General features: G+C 41.7%; 1 protein-coding gene across 1 annotated transcript; it reads left to right on the top strand.

Moving 5' to 3' along the window:
- Nucleotides 1–9,016: 9,016 nt before the first annotated feature.
- Nucleotides 9,017–11,900, top strand: DNAJC28 (DnaJ heat shock protein family (Hsp40) member C28). The gene is made up of 3 exons (XM_034435641.3): nucleotides 9,017–9,136; nucleotides 9,883–9,957; nucleotides 10,544–11,900. The coding sequence occupies exon 3, from the start codon at nucleotides 10,589–10,591 to the stop codon at nucleotides 11,726–11,728; it is 1,140 nt and encodes a 379-aa protein (XP_034291532.1). The 5' UTR covers nucleotides 9,017–9,136; nucleotides 9,883–9,957; nucleotides 10,544–10,588; the 3' UTR covers nucleotides 11,729–11,900.
- Nucleotides 11,901–16,444: the final 4,544 nt, after the last annotated feature.

The following is a 16,444-nucleotide window of genomic DNA, read 5'->3' as shown; positions in this document are numbered from 1 at the left end:
GTGCACAACTGACAGACAACTGCCTGAAATTCCATCCCTCTGTCCAATCAAGTAAGAGGAAAATGCATTTGCATTAACTGTATTCTTAGATATAAGGAAACATTTTTCTTATATACAGGAAAGCTAGAAACATATTGGTAAAGATAAGAATAGCATAGGATAGGATAGGATAATTTTATTTCTATACCGCCCCTCTCCCAAAGGATTCGGGGCGGTGTACAGCCAGGTAAAAACACAATACAAATATCACAATTTAAATTTAAAAATTATTAAAAGTATTACATTCAAGGCCAATTAGCTAAAAAACCCAAAAATTTAAGAATTCCGAATTTAAAACTCAATTATGAAGCTAGCCTTGCCTGTCGGATGAGCAGGGTCTTAAGAGCATAGCGGAAAACTCGGAGGTCAGAGATCTTGCGTATGTCCGGGGGCAGTTCATTCCAAAGGGCAGGTGCCCCCACAGAGAAGGCTCTCCCCTTGGGTGTCGCCAGCCAACATAATTTGGCCGACGGCACCCTGAGGAGTCCCTCTCTGTGGGAGCGAACTGGTTGGTGGGAGGCTATTGGTGGCAGAAGGCGGTCTCATAGGTACCCAGGTCCTGAGCCATGTAGTGCTTTAAAGGTGAAAACCAGCACCTTGAATTGCACCTGGAAGACCACTGGGAGCAGTGCAGCTCGTGCAGGAGAGGTGTTACATGGGCGCATCAAGTTGCACCCATAATTACCCGCGCGGCTGCATTCTGGACAAGTTGGAGCCTCCGAGTGCTCTTCAAGGGGAGCCCCATGTAGAGAGCATTACAGTAGTCCAGCCGGGAGGTAACAAGGGCATGAGTGACTGTGCGCAAGCCGTCCCGGTCCAGAAAGGGACGCAACTGGCGAATCAGGTGGACCTGATAAAAAGCCCCCTTGGCCATGGCCGTCATATGCTCTTCTAAAGACAGCCGTGCATCCAGGAGGACGCCCAGATTGAGAGCCCTCTCTGTGGGGGGGTAGAGATTCACCCCCTATAGACAGCGATGGCGTCAGCTGACTATACCGGGATGTCGGTAGCCACAGCCACTTGGTCTTGGAAGGGTTGAGTCTGAGCCTATTTCTCCCCATCCAGACCTGTACGGCCTCCAGGCAGCGGGACATCACGTCAAGGGCATCATTGGGGTGGTCTGGGGTGGAGATGTACAGCTGAGTGTCATCAGCGTACTGATGTACCCTCACCCCAAAACCACAGATGATCTCGCCCAGTGGCTTCACATAAATGTTGAACAGAAGGGGCGAGAGGACCGACCCTTGCGGCACCCCCCAAGCAAGGCACCTTGAGGTCGACCTCTGCCCCCCTGCCAACACAAACTGCGAGCGGTCGGAGAGGAAGGAGGAGAACCACTGCAACACGGTGCCCCCTATTCCTAACTCCCTCAACCGCTGCAGCATGATACCATGGTCGATGGTATCAAAAGCCGCTGAGAGATCTAATAGGACCAGAACAGAGGAACAACCTCTGTCCCGAGCCCTCCAGAGATCATCCACCAATGCGACCAATGCTGTTTCCGTGCTGTACCCCCATCTGAAACCCGACTGGTAAGGGTCCAGATAGACAGCTTCATCCAGGTACTGGGGGAGCTGTCATGCCACCACACTCTCAACAACCTTCGCCACAAAGCGAAGGTTGGAGACCGGACGGTAATTTGCTAATACAGCCGGGTCCAGGGAAGGCTTCTTGAGTAGGGGCCTTACCACTGCCTCCTTCAAGGCGGCAGGAAAGGTGCCCTCACTCAGAGAAGCATTTATAATCCCCTGGAGCCAGCCTCATGTAACCTCCCGGGAGGCCAGTACCAACCAGGAGGGACACGGGTCCAATAAACATGTGGCAGCACTAAGCCTACCCAGGATCCTGTCCACGTCCTCGGGAGCCACAGGGTCAAACTCTTCCCAGATAATGTTCTCAAGACCTACCCCCATCTCCCCCCCTGGACTCACCCAGTCGGAGTCCAAGCCTTCCCGAATCCAAGCGACTTTATCATGCAGGAACTGCACAAACTCCTCAGCACGACCCATGCTCCCTCCCGAAGAAGGGAATGGGTTACCCTAAACAGAGCAGCTGGGCAGTTCTCTGCAGATGCGATAAGAGCGGAAAAATAGTTAAATTTTGCCGCTTTTATCGCCACTAGGTAGGTCTTGATATAAGACCTCACCAGTGTTCGGTCGGATTCAGATTGACTAGTCCTCCAGACACTCTCTAGGCGTCTTTTCTGATGTTTCATCTCTCTCAGCTCCTCGGAGAACGAAGGAGCCAATTGAGATCGACACTGGGTCAGAGGCCGCAAAGGCATGACGCGGTCTAAAGCCCCGGCGGCCACCCTATCCCAGCCGGCCACCAGGTCTTCAGTCAAGTCGTGTGCCAGAGTCTCAGGAAATGGCCCAAGCTCCGTCAGGAACCTATCAGGGTCCATCAGGCGCCTGGGACGGAACCACCTGGTCGGTTCTGTCTCCCTGCGATGAGAGGAAGCGGCTTGGAAGTCTAAATGAAGGAGGAACAAAAGCATATCTGAAAAAAAGACACGATTTCTAAAAGAAAATAAATTAATGTGAAATATTAATATGAAATTAAATCCCAATTTATCAGAATGTAAGCCAGAACTTAATAGTACTAATTTTCTAATAGAGCTAATTTTCCAAATACAAAGATAGCATTAGCCAAACAAAAATATTTTTGGCATTTGATTTATTGGATGAAAATGCCATTGTACTATAGAGGGAATTTCTATTTGTTTTATGTCTTAGATGCTCATACTTAGGTCATATATGGTTCTTGAATATCTCTGGCTTTGTTTGGTTCTTTAATATAAAATTATATCCATCCACAATAGCATCATATGCTAAATAAATAAATATTCACAGTAGCCTTAATTGCTAAACAAGCTTATTATCCATGGCTATTCCCTCAGGCATATATCTCCTGGATTTGTAACCTTTGTTACATCAACAAATGGCCTTTAATTCATGAGCTGTGCCTCTATAAAATGCAACATTCCTATTAATAAGGAGAGTGTTTACAACTCTCCCCATGAGAGGCAGGGTCATACTGTCAAAATAACCAGCTTAATTGGCATTCACATTTTTCAAAGGCTAAGTATACCACATTATAAATTATTTCCCAGATTCCTATGTACTTGTATCAGTAGTATTTATCATTTGTAAAATTATCATTTGCCTATGATCCAATGCATATACATGCTCATCTTCAGTCTCTGTAACCTTAGAACATTGTTGATAAACCTCAGTTCTGTTTTGCTCTGCAGACAGCAGGAGACCATTGATTCACTGTAACTTGCTGACTTTAATAAAATGATAATGGATTCTCTTCTCTTCTTGGCATAGTTGTGAACACACATTATAAGAAGGAATTGGTCATTATCCTGAACTTCTCTATCAAATTAGAATTATCAAATAACATTTTAAAACCAGTTTTTCTTTAATATGTGACACCAAGTTGGCCTCTGCATGGTCAAAATCACTAGTATAGAATTGCTGATATACAGGTGATGAGTCACAAGTCAAATTTTGCATTAATAGTAGATTGTGGAATCTGAACTGAAGTACACATTAGCATGAAGTCTTCTCTATACTAACTCTTACAGAAAAGCAGAGAGGAGACTTGCACCATGAAATTCCTATATAGTTACTTATCAAATGTAATTTCAACAGACTGCTAAATCTACAGATCAAAAATCTGGGAATGCTGGCCTCGCCTTTAAAAGGCCATCTGGGTCTTCATATCTGACATCTCCAGCTTTGGGTGAGCAGCTTGGTAATTTCTACTAAACTACCTAAATTTTAGGAGTTGCCTAAGGTGACCAGATTTTAACATTGGTAAAGAGGGACACCATTGTGGGCATGGCTTATTTTGTGGGCATGGCTAGCTGGTCATGTGACCGGGTGGCCATGGCTATGTGTATAGGGACTACTCAGAGGGCTGAAAAAAGTCATTTCTGACAGGTCCTCGCACTTTTGACTGGTCCTCACACTTATGACCATCCTCACATTTATGCCCGTGCAGCATTCTTAACAACCATGTCACTCATTTCACAACTGCTTCTCTTCACCATGGTGATAAGATAGGGCAAAAAACGTAAAATGTGAGGACAGTCGTAAGTTTGAGGACTGGTCAAAAGTGCGAGGACCAGTCAAAAATAACTTTTTCAGCCCTCTGAGTAGTCCATATGCATTAAAGGATACAGCAATAGAGAGGGATAAAGGAAGGGAAATTAGAGTAGGAGTGAGGGTAAGAGAGGGAGGAAGAGAGGAGGAGAAGGAGAAAGGAAGTAGAGAGGAGAAAAAGAGGGTGGGGGGAAGAGAAAGTAAGAAGGAAAGAAAATTGAAAGGTGGTAGGTTTGAGGAGAAAGATTGCTGTACAATAAAAAAAATTAAAGGGAAGAAAGCCAACCCTAAGCAAATATAAAGATATTAAGATAAAGAATGAATTGTTAAACTTTAAAGAATAAAAGAGAACAAATATAAATAAATAGCAATAATTAGAAACACACATACAAACATACAATGTATTTTCTTTGAACAGAATATTTGGCTGGTTCACAAATTTAAACAGTGTTTAGTCATTTCAATTAAATTTACAATTTCTATATTTCCTTTTTGCCATATTTATTCCTCATCCATTTTTTTAAAAAACCAATATTACCCTTCATCCTCATCTCTAATCTTAATCAAATTCAATTTTTCCCTTCTATTCTATATTATACCCCTTCCCATTGTCATCTATTTTTATATCCATCCTCACATTGGTTAATTATGTAATTATGTAATACAGTTGTTTAATACAAATTCAACATTTTAATATAAATCAATTAGTTATATAACTATCTTTTTTGTATATTAATCAATATGAACATGAATATTCCAATTATTTCCGTGCAATTCAATTTCTTACAAACCAATTAATTATATTTACCAATAATAATAAACCAAATAATTTCCCCCATATATTCCTCCAACCACAACTTAACCATTTCTGCTTTCAACACAATATACAATTATTAATAGTATCTCAATTTTTACAATTCCCTAGTTAAATAGAGCTTTTTTTATTTTGTGTTTTAAAATCTTGAACTCTCCTCTTTTGCCCTAAATTTCCCATTGTTTGCAGTTTTGCACCGACCTTTTTTGGTGAGGAAAAAGAAAAAGAAATCTCTCTCTGCCTCATTTTGTCACGTTGCAGCTTTACTTTCGCTTTCACTTTTTCAGCATAGCTAGGGGGAAAAAAATCTGCTCCAGGAACTCTTTGCAGCCAATTAACCTATGCGGAAGCTGTAAGGGGCTGTTTTTTCTATTTTTGCAGGCATGGGTCTACTCATTTGTTTTCTTTTAACACTGATCAGCTGTAGGTCGGCCCTTTGAAGCCCCGCGGCAAGAGTTTAAACAGTTTTTTTTCCTCTAGCCATCAGCTGGGACTCAGGAGGCAGCTGGGACTCAGGAGGCGGAATGAAAAATCGGGACTTTTTTAAAACGCCGCGGGACGCGGGACAAATTGCTAAAAATCAGGACTGTCCCACCAAAAGCGGGACGTCTGGTCACCTTAGAATTGCCTCACCCATTGTATGAGAGAGAGAGAGAGAGGAGTATGCTGCCTTGTTAGTGATTAAAAAATTAAAACATATTGAAATAATTCTGTAACACTACAATATTCCCTAACTATACAGCACAGAGGTATTTCACTAGAACAGGGGTGTCAAACTCAGTTTCATTGAGGGCCTCAACAGGGTCATGTTTGATGTTAGCGGGGTGGGTGTGGTGTGGTGTGGTGGGCGTGGCCAGCTCGATGTCACTTGTGTCGGGGCGCCTATGGTGACCCAAGTACTTCTGCCAGAAAAAACGGGCTCCCAAGCTCCGTTTTCGCCTGCGACAGCCTGCTGCAAAAATTTTCACTGGCAGAGGCACTGTGGGAGGGTCCTTCACTGTTTCCAGGGCGGCCCCATGGGCCAGATCTAAGCACCCCATGGGCCAGATCCGGCCTCTGAGCCTTGACTTTGACACCCCTGCGCTAGAAGATTCAATCCTGCCCCCACTCCCTTCTTCCTCCTTGGTAGACCAAAAGAAGTAAAATCAAACTGTATTAAAAAAATAGACAAAATATAAAAATGCTTTCAACTTTAAATATTAAACTATAAACATTCAGTAGTGGAAAAGAAAAATTAAAAGAAAATACCATGCTCTGGGCAAAATACAAAATGGTGCTCATTTGCAAGAAATGAATGAAATGAGATTTCAGGCATAAATTTGGAAGAAATGTTGCAGAGGTTTAAATTTATTATTACAAATCACAAGAATGTTCTAGAGAGAAAGGGGTAATATTTTGAGACATGCCTGCAATATGAATAAGACTAGCATTATACAAAGTACTCAGCTAATTTGTATCCAGTAATAAAGAACATTAGACTTGGCGTTTTCAAGATTCTGTCATTCTATAAGGGTTTCTGTATTCCTTGTATTGCCTGTTCCCAGAGACACTGGGAGTAGGAGAACATACACAATTTATTGTAGCAGATGACCAGGCTGAGCCCGAGCGAGTTAAATGTGTCATCAGTCTCAAGTCCCTTGCACCCACAAGAGATCGAAGTCCAGCCCACCTTCAATTATGTTGACTCTCATCTTCTGCCAATTTGCTTTGGCTGTTGTTAATCATTCAGATTAATGTCAAACACGGGAATTCAGGAGTCTAGACAGTTGAAATGAATATAGGTTTATTCACTTGACCTGCCTGGCTTCCTGATTTCCTGCGCTTGACACTTATATTATTATTAATCTGGCCTATCTCAAAGGACTGACAAAGAGTACCTGTACGTCATTTATCCAAGTACCTGAGAACATGAGTTGCTGTAGTGAGATTTTCTTGGTCCAGTAGCACCATAACTGGCACACCTGCTGAAGCTGGGCAAAGGTCTTCCTGGCCAAGACACCCACCTGCTTATCTGGCAGTAGTCATAAGCCAACGAGAATCCCCAAGTCATGGACTAGCTCTCTTAAGTAAAGCACCACCTCCTCAAAAGGCAATAGCATAGCCAGAAGAAAACCATAATGGACAAACAGGAATGCTGCCTTGCTTGGGTTTAACTTCAATCTACTTCTTCCCATTCAGAGTTGCTGAAGTGAGGATGGGTTGCATGGAAATGATTCTTCACAATGGTATTATGTTGTCAGGCAATAGACATAAACAACCATCATTCTTTAGCATATCAACAATTATCAGCTATTTATAGTGCTTTTCATCTATGTATCTCTAAAAAACAGTAACATCATGATGTGATTTCTATGTGTTGAGGTGGTTAAATTAATTGGTTTAATTGGTTCTCTCCAACTTTCCTGCAATCAGAATCTATGTTTACTTTCACTTCTTTTATATCTCAACTAGGATGAGAAAGACTTTATACTGTGGTTTAACCTTTCAAGATTGTTCACTTTGATTCCCTTTTGCACTGCATGCTCTGCAAGCTGCTGATCCAGTTCTACAGAGGAATTATTGAGTCTGTCATCTGCACCTCTGTAACTGTCTGGTTTGGTTCTGCAACCCAACAAGACCGACACAGACTTCAGAGGATAATTAGAACTGCAGAAAAAACAATTGTTACCATCCTGCCTTCCATTGAGGACCTGTATACTGCACGAATCAAAAAGAGGGCTGTGAAAATATTTACAGACCCCCTCACATCCTGGACATAAACTGTTTCAACTCCTACCCTCAAAACGACACTATAGAGCACTGCACACCAGAACAACTAGACGCAAGAACAGTTTTTCCCCGAACGCCATCACTCTGCTAAACAAATAATTCCCTCAACACTGTCAGACTATGTACTAAGTCTGCACTACTATTAATCTTCTCATCGTTCCCATCACCCATCTCCTTCCATTTATGACTGTATGACTGTAACTTTGTTGCTTGTATCCTTAAGATTTATATTGACTGTTTCCTAATATGATTTGATTGCTTATTTGTTCTCTATGACTATCATTAAGTGTTGTACCTTATGATTCTTGATGAATGTATCTTTTCTTTTATGTACACTGAGAGCATATGCAACAAGACAAATTCCTTGTGTGTTCAATCACACTTGGCCAATAAAGAATTCTATATTCTATGCTCAGTGACAGTTTGGGTTTTTTCCCCATTTGCTTGTTTTGCTCCTTCCTTGAACAGATCTTTCTTCCTTGTATTGATCTTCTCTGAGTAGTCTTCTGTTCTCCCATTACTGGGAAGTTTTCAATCTTTTCTACAGTGACATGTTTGCAATAATGATATGTCTTCAGCCACTGTTTCTCTCAGGTTTCTTTTACTTTTCACATAATTTGGAGGCTTTCAGCTTCTTCTTCAGGACCTCAGCATGCTCCAGTAGTGTTTCAGGCTATTTTTCTTAAGCGGAAACTGTTGCAGGAGTCCCTTTTAGGGAGTTTTTAAAGCCACAAAGCACACACACTCAATTGTGACAGCAGCCAAAGCCACGTGGAGAACAGTCTTATTCTGCTTTAAAAACTTGCTCTGTCCGCTGGCATCCCAACTACATCAGAAAAACTTGAGGTTATTAGTAATTATCTGGATAGATCTGGATAGATCAATTAGCTGGGCATATTCTTCTAAAATAGTAAAAAATAAAATAAAATGAAATAAAATAAAATAAAATAAAACCTGGCGACTAGTAAGGCTAGTAAGATTAGTTTGTTGCAAAGACTCCGCTGGAGAAAAACGGTTGCAATTATTTCATGAATTTTAATAATTTAATATATACCATTGAATTCCATCATTAACGTTGTAGCGTAATTATTATGGATTCATCACAGAATAACTATAGTCAAACAAGAATTTTATTTTCCCTTTAACGCCGATCCAGGAAGAGGCTTTATCTTCCTATCCTGCCATGATTGGCTCCTCGGGACGCACACGCTGTCCTTAGGAAAACTACGCCTCCCACAACCCCTTTCGACATAATAGATTATTCAGAGGGACTGGGGGTTACGTCGCAGTTGTGGCTCAGTCCCAGGGTTGTTAGCGGTGGTATTCGTTATTTAATAACGCATTAAATCTGAAAACTCAGCCGACGTGTTAAAGATGACTGGCTGGAGGAGTGAAAACAGTGGTGAGATTGTTAGATGTAGCGAGGGAATGAGAGAGAGGTTTTTCTTTATTTTTTATTTTCTTGGTTAGGAGGAATTTAAATGTCACAGATTCCAAATACTGCGCAGTGTTCTGCGGTTGTGGCAGTGTACCAAGCTCTTCGCTACCCCCCCCCCCCGCCTCTCGGTCTCTTATCAAATAAAAATGTCGGTTTGATTCAGGCCTGAGAACTGCGAATAAATGAACAAGATAGCAAAACTGAGCTTGCACCAAATGCCAGTCCTACATTGCTTCTTTGCACTTGTCTTATATAGGAGAGGGAAGGGGGTTCAATTAGTACCATGAACAAGTGAATTGTAAGAAACATAACTTCTTTCAGGAATGAGTCACAATAAAGGATAACGAGATGGAAAAAACAAAATATTTAATTTATATCTGTATTAATAATTCAAATACATTCGCTAGTTCTATTATTTTACTTAAAATGGATCGATCTATCTATCTATCTATCTATCTATCTATCTATCTATCTATCTATCTATCTATCTATCTATCTATCTATCTATCTATCTATCTTATCTATCATTTCCATTATTCCAGTATGTTCCATTATTCCATGTTCCAGTATGAATAGGAAAGAGTATTAATATAATGTATAATAAATAATGGCCCTATTTCATCTTAGTAATGTAAATAATAGAATGGTTTCACTGATGGATCAACAGTTCACCTTTTTATATTTTAGTGGGAATTTTTATTTTTTCACAGTCTAAAAAGAAATCCAGTAGAATCCAGTATTTTCAAGATGTGCTAAATAACCATGCTTTTATAGAAGAATGAAAGGTAAGCATTCATGGTTTTAATCGTATAGTACTAAGAAATTCCATTATATTTTACATATCATTGTTTGTAGCATAACAGCATAATGTTATCATTCGGCAAATTCTGGGTCAAAATTTGTATGGTTAGGTTAGACAGCTGGGAATATTGTTGGTTTTTAATTGACCTAATTGATTTCCTAGTATGGGGTAATAAATCATTGACTTTTTAATCAATTACATTTTAAGTGTCACACTGTTTGATAAAAATGGACTATTTCTTTCAGTCAGTTATCTATTGAGTATCTATATTGAACTCTTAATTCATAATTGTTTATTACTCAAGATAACAATTTCAGTTGTTTTAATACAGCATGGCAGAATCAACATGTTTTCTAAACTAGTTAAATTCCATTGACATAATGGAATATCCAGCAGCACATATAAAAGTGCAGTACACAACCCTTTGGTCCCTACATTTTTACTGCGTGTGTAACCATTCAATTTGGTTTTCTAAAACTGTTTAACAGGAAAAAAACTGTAATAAAAATAGGTAATTTAAGAAGTATAAATTCATAATAATTCATTTAATTCTATTTAAATTTATTCAGATTTACAATTAGGTGATGGTTAAAATATAGCTACACTGAAGAATTATGAAGTGGGTCTGTGCGTTGCTGATGAGAAAAATACACCATCATGTCTGGATGTGTTCAGCATTGGTTCCAAAGAAAGCAAAATCAGGTCAACGTTGCTTTATCTGTAATTGTAGACTGATGTCAGATTACAAGCTTCAGAACGTTATAGACTCTTACAAGCTACTTAAACTTCAGGAAGGGTGTTCCTTGGATGATGTCAAAAATTCATTTTTAGAGCTTGCTAAACAATACCATCCAGATAGTGGATCAGTTACAGCAGATTCTACCATTTTTGTTCAAATCGAAGAAGCATACAGAGTTGTTGTTAATGATATGGCCAAGAAAATAAAATCAAGAGATAAGGAAGAGGATGATGATGAAGACAAATCGAAATCTAAAGCTGTACAACATAGACAGTATTTAAATTTCGAAGGTATTGGTTTTGGTACTCCAAGTCAAAGAGAAAGGCAGTATATACAGTTCAGAGTTGATAGAGCTTCTGAACAAGTCATGGAATATCGACAACGACAAATGGAGAGACAACTAGCTATGGGAGATGTTATGCTAGCTAAAGATGTAAAGCAAAGTAAAAAAGTAAAAATAACCCAAGCAATCGAACGCTTGGTTGAAGATCTCATTCAAGAGTCTATGGCAAAAGGAGACTTTGATAATCTAACTGGTAAAGGAAAGCCATTACAAAAATTTTCAGACTGTCCACACATTGATCCTATGACACACAATCTGAATAGGATCCTGATAGATAATGGATACCAACCAGAATGGATACTTATACAGAAAGAAATACGGGAAACAATTGAAAAGTTAAGGAAGACTATAATAGCTTCTAGGAATAAGTTAGGTGATCCAATGACCATCCAAAAAGAGAAGCAATGGAAGGAAGTTTGTGAAGAATTTAGGGGAAAAATTAAGATATTAAACAAAAGAATTAATGATTTCAATTTAGTTGTTCCTATTCTTAGCAGACAGATGGTCCATTTTAATGCAGATAAAGAGATTGCACGTGTACAAGACATCTTTGAAGCCCAGATGAAAAATAAGTCCGAGGCAGAAGCAAAGAAAACAGAAGCTGAAGTGGAACATGGTAGACATGACATAAAAACCATTGTTTTAAAGTGGATAGCTCTTATTTTCAAGTAAGATCAAGAATTTAGTCATTTAATTTCATAGTCAACAAACTTTAAATAAGATTCATAAGACATGCCAAAGATGTTTTGATTTTGTCCTATTAACTATTGGAACAATCCCTTATTCAAACTGAAGAACTGAACTGAATTGCAAAACTACAAATAAATGTTTATTAACAATTGTATTTTGGTTGAGATTCTTTTGTCAACTTAATATTTAGATAAGGTACCTCAAAGGAGCTAATTTACATAATGCGTTCAAAATCTGGAACCTGTGACTCCTGTGGAATTGAAATATGGCAAATTTTGTAAAGCATCATATGACATAATACAAAAAGTCATAAAACTTTTCCTGTGGTCACCTTCTGATATTTGACTATGCTATACAGTTCAGCATAGACTATTTTCAAGGCAGATGAATCTCTCAATACCTCCTTGTTTAAGAACATTTATTTTATTTTTATTTATGTAATTTATATGCCACCCTTCTCCCGAAGGACTCAGGGCGGCTTACAGGGAAAACATTCAACAGAACGAAAAATTACATAAAAATTAAAATCCAATTAAAATTTGATTAAAATTATTCCAATGTAAAAATCACCCCAGTGGATCAGCCCATTTGATGAAAGAGCCACATCTTCAGTTCGTGGCAGAAGGAGAGGAGGTCAGGGGCTGTCCTAAGCCCAGTGGGCAGCCCATTCCAGAGGGTCGGCGCTCCCACAGAGAACATTCTCCTCCTGGGGGCCGCCAGCCGACATTGTCTGGCTGACGGCACCCTGAGGAGGCCCGCTCTATGGGAGCGCACAGGACATGGGAGGATGGCAGGAGATGATCCTGCAGGTACCCCGGGCCTAAACCATGTAGGTCTTTATAGGTGAGCACCAGCACCTTGAAACGGACCTGAAGGACCACTGGCAGCCAGTGCAGCTCGCGCAGGAGAGGTGTCACATGGGAGTAACGAGAAGCCCCCATAACAACCCGCGCGGCCACATTCTGGACTAGCTGTAGCCTCCGGGTGCATCCCAAGGGCAGCCCCATGTAGAGGGCGTTACAGTAGTCCAACCGAGAAGTAACAAGGGCATGAGTGACCGTGGCAAGGGCATCCCGATCTAGGAAAGCATGCAACTGGCGCACCAGGCATACTTGTACAAAGGCCCCACTGGTCACGGCCGTCAGATGATCTTCTAAAGATAGCCGTGAATCCAGGAGGACACCCAGATTGCGTACCCTTTCTGAGGGAGGGAGTACCTCCCCTCCTATCACAAGTGACGGGACCACTAGATCACGAGATGCCGGTATCCACAGCCACTCAGTCTTGGATGGGTTGAGTCTGAGTCTGTTTCTTTCCGTCCAGGCCGTACCGCTTCCAGGCAGCGGGACATCACAGAAAGGGCATCCCCAGGGTGGTCCGGGGTGGAGATATAAAGCTGAGTATCATCAGCATATTGATGGTACTTCACCCCAAAACCACGAATGATCTCACCCAGCGGCTTCATATAGATGTTAAAGATCAGGGGGAAGAGAACCGACCCCTGAGGCACTCCACGGGTCACTCTAAACAGGGCAGCTGGGCGGTTTTCTGCAGATGCAATGAGAGCGGCGAAATAATGACGTTTCGCTGCTTTCATCGCCACAAGATAAGACCTAATATGGGTTCTTAACTGTCTTGGGTCAGATTTGGTCCAGGAGGATCTCCAACTGCCCTCCAGGCGTCTTTTCCGACGCTTCATTTCCCTGAGCTCCACGGTAAACCATGGAGCCACCCGGGATCTGTGTCGGGTCAGAGGCCGCAAAGGCGCGATTCGATCCAAGGCCCCCACCGCAGCCTGTTCCCAGGCTGCCACCACGGCCTTGGACGAATCGTGGGTTAAGGAGGCGGGAAATGGCCCAAGCTCCATCAGGAACCTTTCTGGGTCCATCAGGCGCCTGGGCCGGAACCTTCTCACTGGTTCCGCCTCCCAGCGGTGGGGTATGACGGAGAGAAAGTCCAGCCTGAGGAGGGAATGATCGGTCCATGCCAGGGGGTGGATGGATAAGTGCTCCCTACCCCGGTCATTTATCCGCTGTCCAGAGAGAAAAATCAGGTCGAGTGTGTGTCCTCCTTTATGAGTTGGGCCCTGTACAACCTGAGTTAGGTCCATGGCCGACATGGAGGTCATGAACTCCCGAATTAGCTCAGATGTCTCCCCGGCCGATGGCAAGTTGAAGTCTCCTACAACCAAAAGGTTGGGGAGTTCAACCGCCAACTCGGCCAGGACATCTAGTAGTGCGGGCAGGGCTGAGGCTACGCAGCTGGGAGATAAGTACGTAATCAACAGGCCCGACTGAACTCCAGGGTCCCACTTCAAAAGGAGCGATTCACACCCGCCTATCTGAGGAACAGTGACCTCCCTGGGACTGAGACTTTCTCTAATAACCACCACTCCCCCTGCCCCTATCCTGGAGTCGTGGCTGGTGAAGCACACGAAAGCCTGGGGGAGATAAATCAGTGAGAGGGACACCTCCCTCTGGCCCTAACCAGGTCCCTGTAATTCAAGCCAGGTCTGCGTCCTCCTCGTCAATTAAATCTCGGACGAGGAGGGCCTTGTTCATCACAGACCTGGCATTCAGATACACCAGTCGGAGTCCAGGGCTCCACCCTCCTACACCCCCGGGGAAGCAGGATGAGCCCAGGGGGCCGGAGCACGCCACCGCTTGGATACAGCGGGGGTGCTCTCCAGATCTCCCCCTCTCACATCCCCTGCCCCTCCCAACCATCACTCCACCGAGCCTCTTCTTTCCCTCCCCCTCCCCCCCCACCAACTTCAGACGGGCCAGGTTGCTGAACTGTGAGAGCCGCCCCCGACTCATTCCTTACCCCCCGCCTCCCGAGTCCCCTTAAAATTTGGTTAAAAACTCTAATTAAAAGGCCCCTCAAGCCCCGCTTTGAAACATGCCACCACTCGGGGTTCCAAAACTACGGGGTTTCCATTATATTAGAAGCTCTGCCATTGTTGAAGGCTTTGAGGAATCTGCTAAGGAAATATCTTGGAAATAATGGTTGAATTGGTCACTGGTTGTCTAGTGTACTACTAAAATTCTCCTGTTTGAGTGAAACCTTTAGCTGGGCAAAATGGTACATTGTAAGGCAATAATTTTTAAACCAAGGCACCTCAAACAGGCTAACATAGAGTATGTGTAACATTATAACCTAAAAAATGTCATAAAACATTTCCTGTGCCATACAGTTCAATATGGACTACTTTCAAGGCAGAGAGATCTCTGAATATTTCCATAATATTTAAGAACTTTTGCGCTACATCATAAGCTCCACCATTGCGGAATCTGATAAGGAAATATCTCTGAAATGATCACACAATTGGTCATGGATTGTCTGGTAATGGCATTGAATTTAGAAGATATACAAATAGGAATCTGCCAGCAGGATCCAGATTTAATTGTGTTAGAAGGATAAATTTGGTTTAGAATGACAAATTTCTCAAAAATGCATTTTTTCAGCAAAAAGTGCTGAAAAAAAGACTGAAAAGTCTATTGGCCCAAATATCTTCAAATATTTGAAGGTTATTTAAAACCATGCTATCTGATGTTCAAGTAGAACATATTTCACAACATAAAGGATCAACCAGCTGAAGGACAGCTTTCCAGTGGTATTCACAAGGATGTAAAAATAAGGCTTTCTTCAGGAAATTGAAAGTTTACTCTAATAAGACAAAAAAGTTTTGTTTAGTAAGACAAAAAGGAACACACATTCTGGCCGTATTAAGTGTAAGAACATTGCAAATGGCTAAAGAACAGATAGCAAGAATAAGAACAAATACAGATTGTCCTTTTTAGTAACAATTTGCAGTATAACAGTGATGAAAAAGTAACTTTAAAACCAGTGCTTGCTTTTATATCCTTCACAGGTCTATAAAGCAAAGGAAAGCCAAAGATCATAAGCACTTAGCAATTGTCTCACTTAATGACTGATTTGCTGGTTACAGTTGTTGTTACTAAAGTTTTCACAATGAATGAGGAAGTGGAGTTCCTCAAGGATCTTTGTTGGGACCAGTACTTTTTAACTATATCAAGTCAAGATCTCTAGCCAACTCATAAACGATCTTCACTAGAGATAAGCAATGAGCTAGCTGACTTTTCCAATTATGTTAGATTACGGGTAGTAAAACACCAAAGAGATTGTGAAGAGCTCTGTAGGCTTTCTCTGAATTGTGAGAATCCTCAACCAAATGGCAAAAGGAGTACAATTCACATAAGTGTAATACATTGTACATAAGAACCAGTTTGATGTAGTGGTTAAATACCAGGCTAGAAACTATGAGACACTGAATTCAAATGCTGTATGAATTATTAGTCAAGAAACCAATTGGGTAACTTTGGGCCTGCCTCTTTTTGCCCTAGGAGAAAGACAACAGCTTGCTTCTGCAAAATTGCAAAACCAGTTTTCTCTACTGGTTAAGGGAGAGCTGTCAAACTCCTGGTCTGTGGGCCAGATGCATCACACACTGGCCACACCCACTCCTGGTTTGTGAAGGGGGAAAAAGCCCCGATATGTCATGTGATGCTACCGTGACGATGTGAGTTTGACAACCCTGGGTTAAGGGATCAGGCTAGAAATGAGGAGATGGTGAGTTCTAGTCCCGCTGTAGGCATGCAAGCCAGCTTGAGGATTGAGCCAGTCATTCAGTCTTAGCCCAATCCACCTCATAGGGTGGTTGTTGTGAGGAAAATA

Source organism: Pantherophis guttatus, chromosome 5 (assembly GCF_059756535.1).
Source record: "Pantherophis guttatus breed Tessera chromosome 5, ASM5975653v1, whole genome shotgun sequence".
Classification (NCBI taxonomy): Eukaryota; Metazoa; Chordata; class Lepidosauria; order Squamata; family Colubridae; genus Pantherophis; species Pantherophis guttatus.
Note: the sequence above shows the minus strand (reverse complement) of the source record. Positions and strands in the feature narration are given on the sequence as shown.

Bases quoted from the DNA above. Each gene is read 5' to 3' on its own strand.
- DNAJC28 (XM_034435641.3), top strand. From the start codon at position 10,589: ATGAAGTGGGTCTGTGCGTTGCTGATGAGAAAAATACACCATCATGTC.